This window comes from Pieris brassicae, chromosome 7 (assembly GCF_905147105.1).
Source record: "Pieris brassicae chromosome 7, ilPieBrab1.1, whole genome shotgun sequence".
Classification (NCBI taxonomy): domain Eukaryota; kingdom Metazoa; phylum Arthropoda; class Insecta; order Lepidoptera; family Pieridae; genus Pieris; species Pieris brassicae.
In genome coordinates this window covers 17,330,178-17,349,657 of record NC_059671.1, presented here as the reverse complement: position 1 = coordinate 17,349,657, position 19,480 = coordinate 17,330,178, and the positions used below count along the sequence as shown (strand labels likewise).

Here is a 19,480-nt window from a genome sequence, read left to right as displayed (position 1 = left end):
TAATAGACTTGTATATCATTGATAATAGTCACGCTCTGATAACTTCAAATAAAAACACAGGACTCTAAACAAACAACTTTATTAAGAAAAGTTAACATCTAAAATCACAACAGCTGTACGTTTCTTAATCCTAAAATCATTATTAATTGAATGACAATTGAATTTATAAATCGTTTAATAAATACCATTTTGTACATAAATGATATGTACCAATATTCTCTCAATATTTCGTTCACATATTTTTTATAAAAGCGACTTTATACAACTCATACGAAAGATTTTGCGTCTATTTTTTTCTGCTATTCTATTTGACCCATCTAAAAGACAAACAGGTATTTCTATGTTTCGATTATTAAAACAAATTTATTTGTTTCATCTCCTTGTACTTTTGTAAAATTTTGTTTTAAATACGTAACACGGCAAAATTTCAAACCTAAAAGACAATCTAGTGCAGACTTCTGTCAACTAATCTCATATAAATAAATTTGACAGATTTAAAAACTGAATTTATTTTACATTTTATTACAAGACCTTGGGAGGCAAAATCACTTTTCGACAGGCGTGACACTAACGCCAAAATAATTTGTTTGAAAATCGTCAATTTGTATGATTCAAGCCCCTTAGGGATTTAGATAAAAAATAATTTCACTGATTTCAATAATTATTATTACTCTATGGCCAATGTTGATTCGTTCGCCATATGTCACAACATACATCAATATTTATTTTTGACGCTCCATTAAAAGTATTAAAAATTAGATAAATTTTATATATAATAAATGACTGTTATGTACAAACTGATTGTAAAATTAGTTATTCCCGATAAATGCGACGCTTACAAAAATAATCAACTAATGAAGCAGGAAGATAATCTGAGCTTTTTATACTATCAACGTTAACGTCTGCGTTTGTTTGTATGAAAAATCTGTCATAATAGTGATTAAGTCAAATATATTCCGTAGTATCTATACCAACAGTACAATAGTCGAAACTCTTACCTGCCAAATAGATGCAAATTACTAGTATTGTAACCGCCACCTGTAAGATTTCATAAACACTTAACGGACGCATTATACGTTAACGTTTAACAAAGTCAAGGAAGAAAAAGCGTTTGGTACTTGTCAAAAACATATTATACTGGGTCATAACTAACAACGTGCTTTTTAATGAAAATGGGTTTCTAACAAACGGTATTTTTCATTAGAAATGACTTGGTTAGTATATTATTTCAGAGAACAGTAGTATAGTTAATACTAGATATGGCAATTGTACTAATTTGCAATCTATGGTAGGTGCATACAAAATGACTATTTAATTCTTGAATACAACAAAAATACTGATACAGACAGTTTCATTGCACAATTTACTATTAACTTCATGACTAACAACATATAAAAACGATCAACGACTTGGTAAGAAAAAATAAGAACGGATTCGACACAAGTTAATGTCAATTCGTATGATAAAAACTTTCATGAGCGATATATGGCAATGAATTTCCATACTAAACTATTGACATATTTTACTAGCAGCATTTTTTTTAAATTAAACGTCAAATAAATGAGTAATGGAACTCTGTACGTTGGAACTTGCTGTTTCAGGATATCAAGCCATTTAAAATTATATTAAGATTTAAACTACAATATCTCATATAATTGTGTTGCTGGTTAATATAATTCATCTAAAGTTGTGCAGTCAAATTTTTAAAGACTTCCCTATAAATTTGATTATTAGTAAGAGCTCTATATTATATTTACATAATATACAAATACATAAATACTAAACATTCATAGATTAAAAATTATTTATAAAAACTTCATAAATTCCCTAAATACTAACATAAACATAATAAAATAAAATAGCCTTTTGCGTTTACTAATAGTAGCACCATACAATTATGGTTATTTGCATTTAAATTTCTTAACATAACGTTAACTTTATTCGTTCAATTATTTAACGTTTGACATGATGAATGATATTATGTCATATAAAATGTACACATTTTTCTAATACAACAGATTATCAAATGGCTTAAAATAATAATACACGTTCAAAATGCTCCCATTGAAGCAATATTATTCGTAACAAGTGATAGAAATTTTGCAATTACTCTATACATATAACACGGGATACAAGATAATTCTAGCACCTGAAGATCTCAAATACATAAAACATATGGTTTATATATATAAATCTAAAGTGCTTTAAATCAGTTTAAACTACCTTTATGTCGTCATCTAACGAGAAAATTCCCAATTATTTTTCTCCAAGGAAACCGCGAGATCTCTATTAAAGTTACTCGGTAAGTTTGCATACTTGATTAATTGGTCTAAAATGTCAGTAAGAAAAAATGTACGCCTTGCAGATTTCTCTTTACATACTATAGACCAATCACAATCAAGCATTTGGCAATTGTTTTCCCTGGAATGATATATAAAATATTTTTTTATCAACACGAAACATTACAGCAATTACGTTACTGGTCGACGCTTTAAATAGGAAAATTCAATCAGTCCTGCTATAAAAAGCTCATAGCGATTTTTTTTATTTTGATTAATTTTTTGCACATTTTTAGTAGTCATAATAGAGGCACTTAAGCATTTTTGGCACGTACACGATAATCGCTCAATACTATGTTGGTCATGTGTCATGCGAATGTCAATATCATTGTCACTTCCCTTACGAAATAATGTCAATTCTTTGATCCTGTTGTGTATACACAGAAACGTCTCCTAAAACATAGAAGCTGCTCAAAATCGATCTATTCATAACTATTTAATTCAAATATTACAAGTTCCGCAAAACTATTTTAATTCTGTGAGTTTAGTTGTAATAAAAAATCAACAATGTCTAAACCTTTTAAAGTAAATACACTACCAGACCGGTTGGTTAACCATCATGGCCATGCATTATACAGATAAATATGCTATATAATGTTAAAACCGCAATAAAAGATACAATTTTAAGCAGCATTTTTGTATGTTTAGGTGTCTACTGGTCATAAGGGATGGAAGATATTGCAAAGCGGCGGCCAATAGACCCTGAAGGCGTTGAGCGAGTGCTATAAGTCTGTTTCCGTCCATTGCTAGTCCCCGCGACGCAAGCGTCGAGCCGCTGCTGTATTATGTCGATACCACCACACCTGTTATTATACATTCATGATTTCAATACATTGATGATTTAGACACTTTTTCACAGACAGATAACGGGGGTATGAAAAAAAATGCTTTATTAAAACGTACTCGGTATGCTTAAAAACAGTGGAAATATCAAGATTTGTAAATAATGTCATATGCATGTACATGAAAAGGAAATGATATTTATATACGTAGGACTTGTATAATTTCATTGGGAAAAGTTTTGTGTTGTTTTAGAAAACTGAAATTATGTACAGTTGAGCTTTTAAATAATAATAACCTAATTAATATATTTTTATATTTAGAATGATGATTTTTAATATTTATAAAGGTCAAATGTGCGTCAGGAATTATAAACGGTTATCGAACTAACAAGTCAAATAACATATGCAATAAAATGTTCATAAATGTACATATAGTAAAACTATTACTATTATTCTAAATAAGCATAACTTAACGACACTAATGTATAACTCACTTGCAACAATATTACAACATCCAAGGTAACTTGAAGGCTGCCGCACACCCAGAACTGTGTTGGTGCTTCTCTTATCACATAGTAAGCCGTCTTGAATATATCACCACAGGTCCACATTATTACCATACTCACACTGAAATTTAGAAGAACTCCCTGAATCATTTGGTAAAATTGAATTTTTGAAGAATGACATTTTTTATCATGTAAAGTGATCTCTTCCAGGCAACCATTGAAACAAAATTTTATGAACTCAAAAGTAATGGCCTCTATAGAATACATGCTCTGAATATGCTGTACTGTCTTCTTGTGTATTATTTAAATAAATTTTTTATGTTTTTCTAATTCACACACAACAGCAATTGCTGCTGGTGTTAACTCAAGATTAATACGAATAAATATAACATGATTGTATTGTATTCAATATGATTCATTATTACAAAGACAGTTGTTTATAGTACATATAGACCCTACATACATACATGCATTATGCAAATCCTATTTAACCTTCAACTTTTTATTGTCTGTATGTGAGGAATCTGTTGGTTTCAAATCAAATAAATAAACGATTTTTGTAATGTTTTGGAAGGAATCAAAACCAGGGTAAGCCCATTAAATAGTACCAAACATTTGATCTACTAATGCCTAACATTGTATTTAGTTTTATGAGTATGTGCAACATTTAAGTTCCATGCAGTAGGTCACTAATACATAAGTTTTAATGCAATCTTTGCATGTACAAATACAGCCTTATTGTATAAACTATAGTATAAGGAAATCACCTCATTCCCTCGGTGCTTTTGTTTTGGTGATTTTTGAAAATTTGTGGCGCACCAAGCATAGCTTCTGTAAATACAGCTAGGAAGCCAATAAATTCTACAAATGGTGAAACTTCAATTAATAAATAAGTTATAGCTGCCCCCAATACTGAGAATACTAGCATACAGTCTACATAACTCTGAAAGTCAGTCCATGCCCAGAAGTATTTTCGATCCATATCTGAAAAATTAATATTATTAATTCTTAGGCAAACAATTAGGTATAATGAGTTTAGTTAATTTTATCGATAATGTCTCAAGTAGGAAACGTCATGCATGTTAGTAAGATAAGATATTTAAATATAAACATAGTGACCTGGTCAATGCTCTGACCACAGATGAGATAATAAATAATAGTTTGAGTTTCTGTTATCAGTACAATGAACCAAATAGTATTATACAACCATATTTATAGTTTTAGTTTGGTGATAATTCAACCCTCTATTTCACATATCAATAAAATGCACACCTATTGAAAAACACACAATATAAATAATTATAGGGTAACTGGGTCTACAGTATATCTAGAGTATACTAACACTGCTATTACAATAATAATAAGAAAACACATGCCAAAAAACCATAGTATGGACAACAAATTAATGAAAAAATGACAATATACCAAGACATGATATAAAAATCCAAAGTTAGAAGCGTGTACATCACAGGTTGCTGCAACAAAAATGATGAATGAATGAATATTTAACCAATAATACAATGCATTCCTTCAGGACTAGACTTACCATAGAAGCGACGGGGCTTCTCACCTCCTGTGACACCACTTTGCTGTCCTAACCATCGGGCTGTTTCATCAGGTTGAGCTGACCCATTTATACAACACAATAGTATATATAACATGAATATTGTGCCTAATTTCACCAATTACCCCAACCACCAAACAAAACATAACATAAATATTAAGAAAAATAAAATATAATACAAAAAACTAAATATAAAACAAAAAAGAAATAGAGAGAGGAAGAACAGAAAAATATAGCATAGTAAAGAAGATTAATGGGATTGCTTATACAGAATTATTTATTGAATAAAAATTGTTTTAAAGTTAATAATGTTATGTCAGAACATTATTAACTTTATTAAATTAAATTCATCCAAGTGTGAGAAAGAGATATAGCATAACTCACCAAGCATTACACACATTATCTTATGGTAATATGTTTTATGTTATTATTAAATTATTTGATGCGTACTAACCTGTAAATATTCTCTCACGAGCTCGAATGATCTGGTTTTTCTTGCGCACATTTACACATAGATGAATCATAATAAACATTGTAACGTTCATTACAATACTTTGTAATAAAAGTGGTATTTCATATCGTTTTCCAAACCTAAAAGTTAATATGTAGCCAATTAATAATTTTGTTAAGAAATTACAAAGGAACCTAGAGTTATACAATACACACCAGAATAAAATCCTCAAAGTATTAGCTATTAGAAGTGTTAAACAAACATACAATGAAAATCCTTCTGCATCTTGTGTCTTTTGTATTTGTCTATATTGCGGTATATATGGAGCTATGCCTCCAATTATCATAGCCCCAGCTGCTCCCCAACCCACAAGGTGCCCCACAGTGAGACCTAACTCATCAGATATTATCCAATCCATCTTTTCTATGATTTTATTTTTTACGCTAAGGACTTCACTTTTACACAACGTAATTTAATGTTTTTTCATTCCTCGCCATAATCTGGTTTCACAAAAAGATTTATATATTATATATAGATTTATATTTAAATTTAACAGACTAACATTGTTTTGTCTCTATTTAGATCCACTACAATTAATATTTGTACATTAGAGAAACACGCATTTTATAACGTCTTTATTAAAACCATCTGGATTCAGTAAATTAATCACATTTCAATTTTTTTATTGTCGTTACAAGATTAGACAGCCGTGCACGGTTTCAGGGTATATTTCTTATATAGTACCACGTAACCACTAATGTATTTTTTTTAACTTATATTAATTATTTAATAATATTTTTCAAAACAGAGGTATGTACTGAGTATGAAAAGACATTAGACAATAAATTTTGATTGCACTTTGAAGTTTGATTGTACGTATAACATTTTCTTAAACGATCACAGCCATACGATACACAGATGAAAGTATTCTGAGAATCTGTCAAACCGTCAAAGTAAATCGTAAACTATCATCCATGAACATGATGCTACAGATGAAATATAGGTGTTAAACAAACAACTAAAGCAAGTCAACCCTTTGTTTCCTTTTGATGTATTTGTTTATTTTTCTCGCGTGTAGTTTCCCAACCTTTTACTTGAAACTGGCATAAAGTTAAAACTCTTGCCATAATATAAAAGAAGCAAGTCAAACACAAAAATTTCGTTACTAACCAGGCATAAAATAAAAACTAAACAAAAAATTATATTAGTAACTATCCACGAATTCTTTCACGTACTATGTAAGCATAGACAATGTAGTATGTAGTTGGAGCATGCTTGCTTTTATTTGTTTTTTTTTCCCATGATACATACTTTTCTAGTATTAAATTTATTATTCTGTATTACTAATACATTAAAGAGTGTAAAGCAATGTTGTCGATGAATTCTCGTAGTTGGTTTCCTTTGTAATTCTAATTCATTTTAGTGGTTTTGGAACAAATATATAAAAAAAACATGTGTTTTCTTTTATTTTTATTTCGCCTATGGCGCAGGCTTTAGTCTTTCGACCATACCGCTTAGTCTTTCGTAGAAATTTTCCTTAATTATATATTATTAAGTTAATTTATGACATGTGTTTTCATTTATGCCAGATGTATTGGACGATGGAGGTCAACTATTTCAACAGACATAAGCGTGATATCCTAATAATACCGTGATAATAAACAAGTTAGATTTTTTTACAGAATCGTTCAGAAAGTCAGTTGGGCCAAAGATTTGTCTTGTAAAATACTGTAATCGCCGGAATAATTCTACGGCATATATCCGGCTTCCGAGATCATAAAATAAATAATATGTGCCATTAATGATTAACAGCTGACATATTATGTGACGTGACAATTTGCATTAATAAGCACTAAATATAATTAACTGTTACAATAGTGCTATAGTCAAATTTATTGGTGAATGAATTATTTAAATCTACAATCTGTACAATGAACCTTCTATCTAAAAGTCTATTATCATATTTTCGATGTAATAATTCGGTTCCTATAGTACTGTTTGGAGCACCCAGAATTAATGGGATTCGATGGTTTTCCAATGAAAAAGAAGGTGGCCTGACAAAATCTCGGAGTAGTGAAAGAACCGACGTTTCTACAGATGTCAGACCTATAGGAGAAAAAGTCAAAGAAGCAACAAAAACAGCATCTTACACAGGAATTATATTAGCTGGTGTGGGAATCACTGGTGTTATATTTTACTATGTGTTTAGAGAATTATTTTCAAGTAATAGTTCAAACAGTATATACTCAGTAGCTCTTGAAAAATGTAAAACTGTGAGTATTTACAATATTATAAGTAAGTGGTAATTACTATTAATAAACCAAATTAGGTTTTAAATATAATCATTTTTCTAGGATCCAAGAGTTGAGGATGCCCTTGGAGCACCAATAAAAGGTTACGGAGAAGAAACAACTAGGAGAAGACGTACGCATGTGAGCCATGCAGTGTATGAGAAGAATGGAGTTAAGCATATGAGGATGAGATTTTATATTAAAGGAGTGAGGAATAAGGCTATTGTCGAATTAGATATGAAGCAGGCAAGTAGTTTAGCTAATAACAATATATTCCTGATTAATAGAGAAGTGTTTTTTGTAATAATGTCATTTTTTGCAGAATGAATATGGAAATTATATGTGCCGATATTTACTAGTTCAGCTTGATGATTACAGTGGAAAAACTTTTATAATAGAAGATAATAGAGCAGAGTTAGATCAGTCTGAAAAAGTAGATTATACTAGTCAACTACCTACATTGACTTTGACACAATAAATCTGGATTATGTAATAGTAAATATGATAAAATGTTAAAACTTTATTAGTTAGAACTGTGAATAAAATGTAAATAATTTTTTAAAAGTCTTTTTTTAATAACATTATTTGTTTATCTTTGGCAGTGAATTTAATTATATTATAATTATTTATTATCAATTGTCTTCCAAGGAATTATTTCCCAAGCCATTAATAGGCGATTCCTGAAGACAAAACTTTTGATTTTATGAATTATCCAATAGAAAACAATTACCAATGAGAGATATTGAGGCCATGCCCACTTTAGTTCTTGCAATAAGCTAGGAATATAGAGCACTTTTACTTCTGGTATTTTTAAAAACAATTCAAAGTCCAATATTCCAGTATGACCATGCTTACTTCTCACAAACATAGGGTTCATTTGTGATAGCACTAAAAAAATTTAGATCCCTAGTTAGTAAATATAAAAAAGTAAATAAAATAACAGCTTGAAAACTCATACACATACCATCTCTTGTGAAATAACTTTCCAGAATGTAATCAATTGTAATATCTTGATTTTTGTTCATGCTATTAAGAAGCGATGTATTGTAGGTTGTGTCTATGTGATGCCTTAAACATGGAAGGTGTGATGTTTGATAAAATTCTAGATTTCCATGATATTTAAGTCCTGATGCTGGTATGCTAAACTCTTTATTAATAACACTTAATGCTTGCATTTGTAAGGGACACACAGTCTGTAAAAGTAACACAAAGGTTGATAACCATTCAATATTTGATTGGCATATTTCCAAAAAATGTTTTTACTTACCAATAAATAAAAATCAAGAGCTAATATTAAAACAACAGACATTATGGTATGGTTCTCAGGTACATTTAGTTTCAACTTAAAGCTTATTATATCATTTATTGTATCCTTATTGTTATCAAATTCCTGTATCTATAACACAATATAATAATATGTTAGACATACTGTCAGTAAGAAATAATTACATTTTTTAATCATTATTCTCTATACCTGAACTTCTGAACAGAGTTCATCAAAGTGCATTATGTTACCATTACCACACACAATTGATATACTGGGATCCTCTGTTTCTGCAATAAACACATAATCATAGGTTGATTTAACCATGGGTTGCTCATAAAAATGATGACTCTTCAACCAGAAACCTGTAAAAACAAAACAGAAAATTAATAATTACATGTTTGAAAATTGATAGTTACATATCACATCATTAAAGTAGATACCTCTGCTTCTATAGGCAAATATTAAGGGTAAAATAATATTCAATGCAGATGTTGTAAGAGCAAAGAGCATGGCTTTGGAAAAAAAGTAACTTTTATATTGAACTTCCACGTTATAGCTAAATAATCTATAAAGACCCATGTTTCTGTGTTTTTAGCTGTAGTATTTTAAAATAGATAATTTGTATGTTGCTGTTTTGTTGTATTGACAACCATGTCAAAATGAACAAACTATATCTTTGTAGAACCACAATAACTTGGTAGCAATTGCAATCATAAATGCAGTCACAACTCACGGATAAATAATAATCTTATTTATTAATATCCGTTGCCAAGCAACGAGGTCGATCGATCAATAATGGCAGTTAATGGATTTGGTCTAAGGGTAGACTTAAGTCTTTCGACTGTGCATCTACAGAATGTTAAATCTTTTTTCCAAGAGCAGTGTTGGCCTGGCTTCAGAGTGTCACTCTGATCCCTAAAGTCTTAAGTTTGAATCCCGGCTGTGCACCGATGGGCTATCTATGCTTATCTATAAAGCTGATAAGCTACTTGTCCACTTTAAAAAGCAAAAAATATAGAAATTTGAAACGGACACTTTTTTAAAATACTTTCATTGGTTAGTACATATATTTTTCTTTACCGCAAATTAAATAAAGCATTAAAATTCTCTCTATAAAACATAACTGAATTTTTCCTTTTCGTGATACAGACTGCTGAATCTGTCAGGATACAATTGCCATTTCTAATTTTATTTTAGATGGGTATCGTCTTACATCAGGTCTACCACGTTCAAAACGGCTACATGTGACCGATTGCAGACAATAGGACTTTGTTTAAAACTAGTAAACGCGGCGCTTTCATGTAAACTGAGACTGTCGGTGGATGAACTCGTCTTTTCTGATGGCATATAAAGGCACGCCGTGATATGAGTAGTATCACTTGCTCTGGCTTATCCCAGAGCGAAGTTCTTGCGAAATTCATTTGAACAGCAGCAATGGCTGCAGTGGAGAAGTCAAGTGTGGACAAAATGTCATCCAGTATGACCTCCAGTATTACTGGAATGGGGCTCGGTGGTATTACAGGACTTGCTACCGCTTTGAATGCACTCAGCTGCCATTGTGAACAGCAAATAACGATCGGCGGAATGCCTACTAACTATGTCCCTGGATTATCCGCAAATTACAACATATCAAGCTTTTGTCAACGTCCGGGACAGACTCGTCGATGGCCGATGCAACGAGCGGGACCTACAGCTCAGTTTCGTGTTGGGCGTTCTCCAAGCACAGGCTTGCAACGACGCCTGAAAAATTCGCCACGCAATAGCCCCAATACTCAGTATTCACATACTTTGATATGCAAGTTAGCCGATCAAAATGAACGTCGCCGCCGCCAAGATGCAATGGAGCTGATATCACAGAGTTTTTATTCGCAGCTTCCTCTCAAAGTCGAGCTTACAGAGTTCTATTCGAGAGACAACTCGAAGGAACATCACACTGAGCTGTATGATTTGGTTAACGATAATGTATTTCCCAATCCAGTTCTAAGAAGAGGGCAAAAGTTTCTGTTTGCTGTACGCTTTGATAGGATTTCAGATAAGCATCTCGATATCATACATGTTGTTCTTTGCTGCGGTAAGTGAATTTCACATTTCTTGTACAGAGAATGCATCTATCTCTGTACAAATCGCGCGACCAATCAATTAGGCTCTCTTTTTTTACAATTCTAATATTATCAATATTAAATGTCGATACAAATAGTTTTTATTGAACAAAAGGGTTAAAATCGTTTCTCTGTACACTACAACTCCTTTACTTTTTAAGAAGGTATGATTTAAAATTATAGTAAAGATAGATTAAATCGATTTTAGGTCCAAAACCCAGCGTTACGAAAGGTACACGAATCGTTTTACCGGTGCAATGGGTCTCACCACCAACAATTTTCCATCACCCACGTGATGTGATTGGTTCTGGTATTGGCATGAGTGTGGGATTACCTCGAATGCAATGTGATGTCAGCACAATTACGACCACAGCTGTGGGAACTACTGCATCAATGAGTCCCGTGAGCAGTATTAGGGAGACAAATAACTATAATGTTCGACGTAGCTCGTTTGGAAATGATCCACCGCCTGTTCAGCCAAGTCCGCTTAGTCCTCATGGAGCTGTAGATAGACCCATATTAAACGCAACACCTTCGGCATATGGTCGCTCTCAACAAGGCTCGGTCCAAAACTTAATACCTTCTATACCGGAATCAGAAAAATGGGATATTAGCATTCACCGACAGGACGGGAACACCATAACATTCCAAGTAACAATTCCTCCGACAGCTCCCGTTGGCTTGTGGAATTGCTGGATTCAGACGAGTCGTTTAGGTCAACGCGATAACCGTCACGATTACAAATGCGATGAGGATATTTACATAATATTTAATCCGTGGAGTCGTGAGGACACAATGTACATGGAGAATGAGGAGTCTAGGAAAGAATATGTGTTGAATGATCAGGGAAAATTATGGTGTGGGACATGGCATCAGCCGATTGGTCGTAAATGGATATTTGGTCAGTTTGATGACGTGGTGCTTCCAGCTGCTATTTATCTCTTGGAGCGTAGTGGGTTGGAACACTCGGATCGTGGGAACCCAGTACGAATTTGCAGAGCAATTTCGTCTATGGTAATATTATTTATCCTTTTATAAAAAACATTAAATATTAATATAACTAAGTTAGTAGCAGATATCTATGAAGGTTTGGCTTCCTAGCTGACAGATAACAAAAAATATAAGATTTGTAATGCTTTCGAGGAGGATTTTTTCATTTATTGCTGTTAATGTGTTTATTTTTTAATAATATATGTTTGTGATCGTTAATTATTTCCGAAAAACTTTGACTAACTTAAAAAATCTTCTTTCTGTAACTGTTAGATAAACGCAAACAGCGACGACGATGGTTTAATGGTAGGCAGATACGATGGTGAATATAAAGATGGTGTGGCGCCTCACGCGTGGACTGGGTCTGTTGCGATTTTGGAACGGTTCCTAACGGACGGGGGACGCCCAGTTGAATATGGGCAGTGCTGGGTCTTCTCTGGGTTAGTTGTCACGATTTGCAGAGCGTTAGGTAAGTTTTAACATCTTCGTTTATTGTGTACCTACAGTTTCTGCGGGGCACACAAATTGCCTTGATTTTGCAATTGCTTGAAACTGCAAGGACCAAGAAATATTTTTAAATATATATATAGATAGTGATTAATATTCTTCTAAATCGAAATATCTCTGATTTAATAAGCAACTTGGGCATACAAAGTATATCAAATTAACACGTCATAATAATCTTCTCTAGGAATCCCGTGCCGTTCGGTAACGAACTATGTGTCAGCGCAGGATACGAACGGGACATTTACAGTCGATAAGTTTTTCGATAGAGAGGGGAATCTCGTACCAAACGGACCGGATGAGGACTGCTATGATTCCTGTTGGAATTTTCATGCTTGGAACGATGTTTGGATGCAAAGACCAGACCTTCCACAAGGTAGGTCCAATTTGGAAAAATATAACTTTTCGTTTTTTTTTTACATTCTTGGTGTTTTTTTCCGGACGTCTTACTCTCATTATAATAACTAAAACATAGTCTCTCTAAGACCTCAGTACGATTCCATATGTCAAAATCGTATAGGATTTGAAATACTTCTTATTCTTGACTCTGAATGTTTAAAAGTAGGAAAATCCAAGGCAATTATTTAGTCAGTAATAGGGTTCTTATAGGGTAGCACTACTCGTGCACAGTCAAACATACAACAGAGCTAAATGTGATTACATAAAGAACGGACAGCCAGCCAGCCCACTTATAGGGAAAACCTTAAGGCAATTATTAAACCGTTTAAGATATTTATATATCCTTAAGAATAAATAAAATAAAATAAAGTTATCACTTATTCCACCTCATTTGTATCAGTAGACATCCCTATACATCAGCAAAGAAGACGGGGTGTAGGCCGAGAGAAAAAGCCGGCGTTAAAACCTCTCGGTACTCTTTCATTCAAATCATTATACAAAATGACTATAGCGAACATAAATAGAAGAATCCAGAAAGTAGGGATATGCATATATTTATTTGTATTAAATTACAAAACTGAACGGAAACCTCGCAGTCCAGTTTCCGGAAGCTACACCTGTTCACAGGCATGACGTGTTCAGAGCTATCGTTTTACTCAACCATATTTGAGGGAATTAAACGACCCGTCAATAAACATTCACTATGAGAAAACTATTAAAAAATACTTATATATTCTATTAGACTAGTAAGAAAATGTTATTCAGGAACTTTAGTAACTAGAGTTTCTAGGGTATGGCGGTTGGCAAATCATTGACGCTACTCCTCAAGAAGAAGCTGATGCAGTGTTCCAATGTGGCCCAGCGAGTTTGGAGGCTGTTCGACGAGGGGAAGTAGGCTTTAATTATGATACTGCCTTTGTCTATTCGGAACTTAATTCACAGTTGTGTCATTTTCAAGAGGAAGATGACTCTGATTGGGGATTTATCAAAATGGCTTCGAATCAGCAACAGTGAGTATTAAATAGTTGTGGGTTTATGTGTCTGTATATGGATCCATATTACTTCGTCTGATTGATGCAAAAGAACCATCTACATACACACTTGTGATATTGGATTGGCACAGATATTTGAATGAAATAAATAAAAATAAATCAATGGCGCTACAACCTTTGTAGGTCTGGGTCTCAGATTTCTGTATCTGTGTGATGATCATTTGTTAATCTAATAGGCAAGTAAGAGATCAGCCTTCTGTGCCTGACGCACGCCGTCTACTTTTTGGGTCTGAGGCAAGCCGGTTTCCTCACGATGTTTTCCTTCACCGTTCGAGCGAATGTTAAATGTGCACATAGAAATAAACATCAATTATGCACAGCCGGGGTTCGAAACTACGACCTCAGGGATGAGAGTCGCACGCTGCAGCCACTAGGCCATCTCGGCACAGATATTTAAGGTTATCTAAATTCAACTAGATACCATACCACCTCGGTCAACAAATTTGAACAACCTAAACTTTTTACAAATATAATTAAAATTCTTATAATATCGCAAATATGATAGAGCTATTTTTGGAATTCAAAAGCAATATTTTTTAAATATTCAAAAGGATTGTGTTTATTATCTAAAAAATATTTGTTTACACAACCTACCACTTTCAGGGTTGGTCGCAAAATAGTTACAAAAAATCCGAACATAGAAGACGAAGAGGGTGATAGCGATTTACTTGAAATAACTCAAGAATATAAACCTACTAACGGTTCCGCGCCCGATCGATTGTCCGTTATAGCTTCAAGTCGAGGCTTTCAACGTTTACAACAAAGTCATGAATCAAATCAAAGTGACGATGATGTGACCTTTGACTTGATGGATATTGAGACCGTGCCGTATGGACAGCCCTTTGACTGCTCTATGAACATCCAGGTATTTATTTAGGTCATATGATTCTAGTAATAAAAATGAATTAGGGTAGAAAGTGACTAAAACTTTCTATAATCTGTGAGGTAAGAACTGTTAGTGGATGTTGCTGCGTAAAATATTGTTAAGGATGTCGGTAAAAGATATCTACATGTCTAACTTTCGATATATTGGAATATAGAATAAGAGTTGATTACGCTGCATCGATTGGAAAAAAGAAAAAGCGACTTGAAAGAAATACATTTTTGAGAATAAATTGAATTTTTCACGAAAAAAAAACACTGTTGCCGAGCGAGTAGCGTTCAGAGAACTGCTGTTCAACTCAGTATTCGTACTTGGCCACAAATATCAAATTGCGTCATTAATTTTTTTAAAAATTGTAAATTATTAATCAAAATGACATAATGTTTTCATGACAAATTATGAGCATTGACATTTCCACATGAAAATGAGCCTTAAGAAATAAATATGTGTACTGTGAATTTGCCCTTATATCCTACATACACCAACAAAACAGATAAAGTAGAAGTATATACTAAGTTTATAAATTTCAATACATATCTTGATGCAAATAAATGTCATATTATCTTACTTCTGATTCGTTCGAACCAATAGAGTTTATAAATATTTTAGAATAAATCAACGGAGGACCGTACGATACTTTGCATATTGACCGCGTCTTCATGTTACTACACGGGCGCAATCGCCTCGCGTTTGAGACGAGCCCAGGGAGAGTTCATTGTACGCGCAGGACAAAGGGAAATACTGAAACTGCACGTGACATCACAGGAGTATATGGATAAATTGGTAGACCACTCGATGATAAAGGTCCATGCTATGGCTTATGTCAAGCAGACACGTCAGGCCTGGTCCGAGGAAGATGACTTTCCCTTGCACAAGCCAAAGCTGCAGATACAGGTAAGTTGAAGATGGTTAAAGTCACATAACTCTCAACGAGGAAAACATCTCTGTTCCCTTCATCCTTTGATAGCTTCATTTGAATAATTGCTACAGTAAATAATGTAAACGAACCTAGCTTATATAATAATAATAAAGCCCATTTAATTTCATGTCGAAAAAAGTACAATTTACAGCTTAGATTTTTTACGTTATTTTTATCTTTTATCCTACATATCCTTTATCCTAGCTACTTTCAGTACCGTCGATCGGAAAACCTTCACGGGTAAAGGCCTCCTCTAGCCTTTTCCAACAGACTCTGTATATGGCTTTCTTTCTCCATTCGCTTCCTGCTACCGCTTTTATTTCTACTAACCACCTCATTTTGGGGTGCCCTCTTCTCCTTCTTACCCTGTGTCCGTTCCATACAGTTTTCTTTAAAGTCTACAAAAAGCTTATATACGCAAAACTAAATATGAATTAGATAAATACTATTTATTATTAGTATTGGCGATTATCAAATTTTCAGGATTGTTGTTATAATATAAATGCCATTCATGGTTACCCGTTTGACTTGACATAGTTCTTTTGATCGAATATCGTCTTAACATTAGTTTACAGATGTTTAAATTAACAACTATTTACAGACCAGGGGACCGCTGACAGTAGGTCAAGATGGCACACTGGTGTTTAGCTTTCAGAATCCGCTGACTGTTCACCTGACAGATTGTTACTTTAGTTTTGAGGGCCCTGGGATACAGAGACCGCGTCAGGTGAGATTTGTTCTATATCTTCTGTCTTTTTGTATTTAAGCCCGTCAAGGCATTAGCTTGTTAGTAATAGTTTTTCCTTCCTTTTAGTATATGTTTTTGTGATTGAACCCGTTAAATTACCTCCCACGATATCTGGTATCCAGCGAATAATTCCAAATTATCTCCCAGGCACGTTTCCGAGATGTAAAACCTGGCGAGCTTGTCACGTACCAGGACAAGGTGTTGCCACGTCGCGAAGGAGATATTCACGTAGTAGCTACTTTCTCCTCACGCCAAATTGATGAGATCTTCGGCAGTGCTGTCATCAATGTGAAGGGCTAGCTAGAACCAGGGCCCAGGGGACTGAACTTGGGCCCTACGATACATACAGTTCACATCGACGTCGACTGTTCCTTCAGATCTTATTCAATGCCCGAGCCACATATAAAAGGAGAGACCCTAATAAAAACTGTCTGAAGTGTAAATTACAACGACTTGGCTATGTTTAACGGTTATTGATATGCAAATGTTACAAAAATCCTGTGAATTTGTTACGAAATACTGTTTATTTATTATTTGAATCTTGACAGAATATTGCATATTTTCTAAGCCAACCGTTTTAATCATATCCCGTGGTTGGAGATAATTAACGTTAAAGGTTTCAAATAATTAAAAAATATGTACGCATTTTGGGGTTGAATCTTGGGAATTATACACTCTCATGAGTGTTTCATTCAAAGGTCATAAAAAGTTTTTAACCTATCTGTTTAGCGATATCTATGATTATTGGATGCATAATATATTAGATAATCTATGTAATTGTTAGTATTTTAATATACTTTAGGTATATTTAGAAATCGCATCTCTTCTCCATTCAGTAAATTTCATTTGAATTCACCGGGTTTTTATTACATTTTAGTCAAAGCACATATGAAAATAAAAATGTAAAAAAAATTTGCACAATTTGGGGAAACGATGTGAGTAGAACATAAGTGCCATTTTGATGCTGATGTACATCCTCCGGTGTTATTTTAGTCGTAAGTTGTTAAGCTGTGTTTATTTATCGTAAAATTAAAAAAAAAATATAGTCACGGTGTTTGTGTGTTTTTGAGATCTCAAGAATAATATTCACTGCATAAATAATTTGTCTTTTATTTATTTGTCCCCATCAAATTAAATAATTGCGATCGGTAATTCCCAGTGACGCAATATTGAATGACTGAAACACTGAGTAATTCATTCAAAATAGATTTTTCTATAAACATTAATAGAATTTATGCTGACTCCAATAATTTTGATAACAGAAAAGTTGGTACGAGTGTTAAAATAAATGCGTTCTACTAATATAGTACTAGAGAAGGTACAAGTAAAGTTCATATCTAACAAGCGTGCATGGAGAATGTCTTAGAGAAAAAGGCGTGAATATATAAAACTAATATTGCCTATAAATGGACGAATATCTTTATAGTTTATACTCAATATAATAAACGGCGGTCTTTCCTCAATTTTGATTTTGTTCCCTTTGGAATACTCTTGGGCCATGGGGTTCAAGTGGAAAGGCGCTAATTAAATATTTAATTTGGCGCCTGATGACCCCAGAGCTGGTGCTTTCGCTCCCAGCAATAAAGGTTCACTGCAACACAAACTTTTTAAATTTGTTTCAATTTTACAATATTTAATTATTATTACTATGTAGGTTAAGAATATTGTATATTTGTGTGTTGGAAATAAAAATTATTAGGCAAGTGGAGATTCAGTTATAAATTAATTAAATATTACTCTAATATTAATATTGACTTTTGTTAAAATAGATTTTACACATTAAGAAAAACACTTTTTGAACGGATTAAAGGTATGTATTATTATTAATCTTTTAGTCGATACCAACTTCGGGGTACAAAATAAATAAATACAGATAAAACATCTTTCTCTGCAGCTGTGATACTTTTGACATTTAACACCTTTTGTCTTCAGTCACCGTGACCACGCACGCTGAAAAACGCGAAACGTCGGAAAAAAATTAAAATTTAGAATTGTAAATAACTATAAGTTTTAATAATAATACATAGCTTTAATCCGTTCAAAAGTGTTTTTCTAATATTAATATGTTTTAATTTTATAATTTGACATTGTTCTGTTGCTTTACTTGTTAACTTAGATTTATGAAATGGTCATACTACATTGCGAAATGGTGTCGAAACGAAACAAACGCCTAATATCTGAAATAGCAAGGAATGCTAAACAGTAACGTTTATTAATATCACAGATTGGTGTTTAAATTTTGAAATATCTTTAGACGCCTAAGTAGCAACCAATACGTGCTCTGGCAAAGTTCTTAACGAACCAGAATATAACAGGAATGTCCATAATTACATGTATTTTTTTTTGATACTATCAGCGAATCGATTTACTAGCTTCAGACGACTTACCTTTATTGCTCTTATTGTTTCTGATTTGATTTCTTTTGTGCTTATCTCATTGTTTATTAATCTTGCTTTAAAGTGCTTAAAAGTAATTAATATGGCAATTTCAAATACATTGAAACGGGTCGATACTTACACTGTTTGATAGATAGAACTAAATTTCGTACATACCTGGAGCAAATCCAGGACGTGAAGAAGGGACAAGTCAAAACCCATAACCGGCAGTCATCCATGGTGAATGTCATGAGTGTGGATGAAGCGAGAGTAGATTTGTCAGGACCTTAGTATGTGGAGATCTCTCTCAT

At 33.2% G+C, this 19,480-nt stretch overlaps 4 protein-coding genes across 8 annotated transcripts; 2 read left to right on the top strand and 2 right to left on the bottom strand.

Moving 5' to 3' along the window:
- Positions 1-62: 62 nt before the first annotated feature.
- LOC123711751 (solute carrier family 66 member 2) lies at positions 63-6,603 on the bottom strand. Of its 5 annotated transcripts, none has more exons than XM_045664492.1 (6): positions 5,858-6,585; positions 5,646-5,782; positions 5,174-5,299; positions 4,395-4,611; positions 3,616-3,748; positions 63-3,142 (listed from the first exon to the last, which is right to left on the bottom strand). In XM_045664492.1, exons 1-6 carry the CDS (start codon positions 6,058-6,060, stop codon positions 3,086-3,088), a joined length of 873 nt encoding a protein of 290 aa, XP_045520448.1. In that variant the 5' UTR covers positions 6,061-6,585; the 3' UTR covers positions 63-3,085. The 5 variants fall into 5 exon arrangements, with proteins under 5 accessions (XP_045520448.1, XP_045520449.1, XP_045520451.1 ...); XM_045664493.1 differs by having other exon boundaries at positions 5,174-5,251; positions 5,858-6,583; XM_045664495.1 differs by lacking the exon at positions 5,174-5,299 and having other exon boundaries at positions 5,858-6,580.
- A 693-nt stretch (positions 6,604-7,296) lies between these two features.
- LOC123712532 (mitochondrial import inner membrane translocase subunit Tim21) lies at positions 7,297-8,496 on the top strand. The gene is made up of 3 exons (XM_045665672.1): positions 7,297-7,915; positions 7,997-8,179; positions 8,256-8,496. The coding sequence occupies exons 1-3, from the start codon at positions 7,574-7,576 to the stop codon at positions 8,409-8,411; spliced, it is 681 nt and encodes a 226-aa protein (XP_045521628.1). The 5' UTR covers positions 7,297-7,573; the 3' UTR covers positions 8,412-8,496.
- Positions 8,473-9,975, bottom strand: LOC123712531 (transmembrane protein 231). Its single transcript, XM_045665671.1, has 5 exons — positions 9,641-9,975; positions 9,408-9,562; positions 9,201-9,329; positions 8,898-9,126; positions 8,473-8,821 (listed from the first exon to the last, which is right to left on the bottom strand). Exons 1-5 carry the CDS (start codon positions 9,777-9,779, stop codon positions 8,556-8,558), a joined length of 918 nt encoding a protein of 305 aa, XP_045521627.1. The 5' UTR covers positions 9,780-9,975; the 3' UTR covers positions 8,473-8,555.
- Positions 9,976-10,599: 624 nt separating this feature from the next.
- Positions 10,600-17,881, top strand: LOC123712597 (hemocyte protein-glutamine gamma-glutamyltransferase-like). The gene is made up of 9 exons (XM_045665784.1): positions 10,600-11,271; positions 11,508-12,313; positions 12,563-12,758; positions 12,981-13,169; positions 13,983-14,202; positions 14,848-15,109; positions 15,737-16,021; positions 16,648-16,773; positions 16,942-17,881. The coding sequence occupies exons 1-9, from the start codon at positions 10,635-10,637 to the stop codon at positions 17,092-17,094; spliced, it is 2,874 nt and encodes a 957-aa protein (XP_045521740.1). The 5' UTR covers positions 10,600-10,634; the 3' UTR covers positions 17,095-17,881.
- The last annotated feature ends 1,599 nt before the right edge of the window (positions 17,882-19,480 follow it).

What these genes read in the sequence shown, in the direction of transcription:
- LOC123711751 (XM_045664492.1), bottom strand. Translation starts at nt 6,060, where the DNA reads ATGGATTGGATAATATCTGATGAGTTAGGTCTCACTGTGGGGCACCTT. An exon ending in TCGTGAGAGAATATTTACAG is followed by an intron (nt 5,300 to 5,645) that starts GTTAGTACGCAT and finishes TGGTGAAATTAG; the next exon opens with GCACAATATTCATGTTATAT. An exon ending in ATGTTGTAATATTGTTGCAA is followed by an intron (nt 3,143 to 3,615) that starts GTGAGTTATACA and finishes GTATAATAACAG; the next exon opens with GTGTGGTGGTATCGACATAA.
- LOC123712531 (XM_045665671.1), bottom strand. Translation starts at nt 9,779, where the DNA reads ATGGGTCTTTATAGATTATTTAGCTATAACGTGGAAGTTCAATATAAA. An exon ending in AACTCTGTTCAGAAGTTCAG is followed by an intron (nt 9,330 to 9,407) that starts GTATAGAGAATA and finishes ATTGTGTTATAG; the next exon opens with ATACAGGAATTTGATAACAA. An exon ending in CTCTTGATTTTTATTTATTG is followed by an intron (nt 9,127 to 9,200) that starts GTAAGTAAAAAC and finishes TTACTTTTACAG; the next exon opens with ACTGTGTGTCCCTTACAAAT.
- LOC123712532 (XM_045665672.1), top strand. Translation starts at nt 7,574, where the DNA reads ATGAACCTTCTATCTAAAAGTCTATTATCATATTTTCGATGTAATAAT. An exon ending in CTCTTGAAAAATGTAAAACT is followed by an intron (nt 7,916 to 7,996) that starts GTGAGTATTTAC and finishes TCATTTTTCTAG; the next exon opens with GATCCAAGAGTTGAGGATGC. An exon ending in TCGAATTAGATATGAAGCAG is followed by an intron (nt 8,180 to 8,255) that starts GCAAGTAGTTTA and finishes CATTTTTTGCAG; the next exon opens with AATGAATATGGAAATTATAT.
- LOC123712597 (XM_045665784.1), top strand. Translation starts at nt 10,635, where the DNA reads ATGGCTGCAGTGGAGAAGTCAAGTGTGGACAAAATGTCATCCAGTATG. An exon ending in ACATGTTGTTCTTTGCTGCG is followed by an intron (nt 11,272 to 11,507) that starts GTAAGTGAATTT and finishes AATCGATTTTAG; the next exon opens with GTCCAAAACCCAGCGTTACG. An exon ending in ACTGCTCTATGAACATCCAG is followed by an intron (nt 15,110 to 15,736) that starts GTATTTATTTAG and finishes TAAATATTTTAG; the next exon opens with AATAAATCAACGGAGGACCG.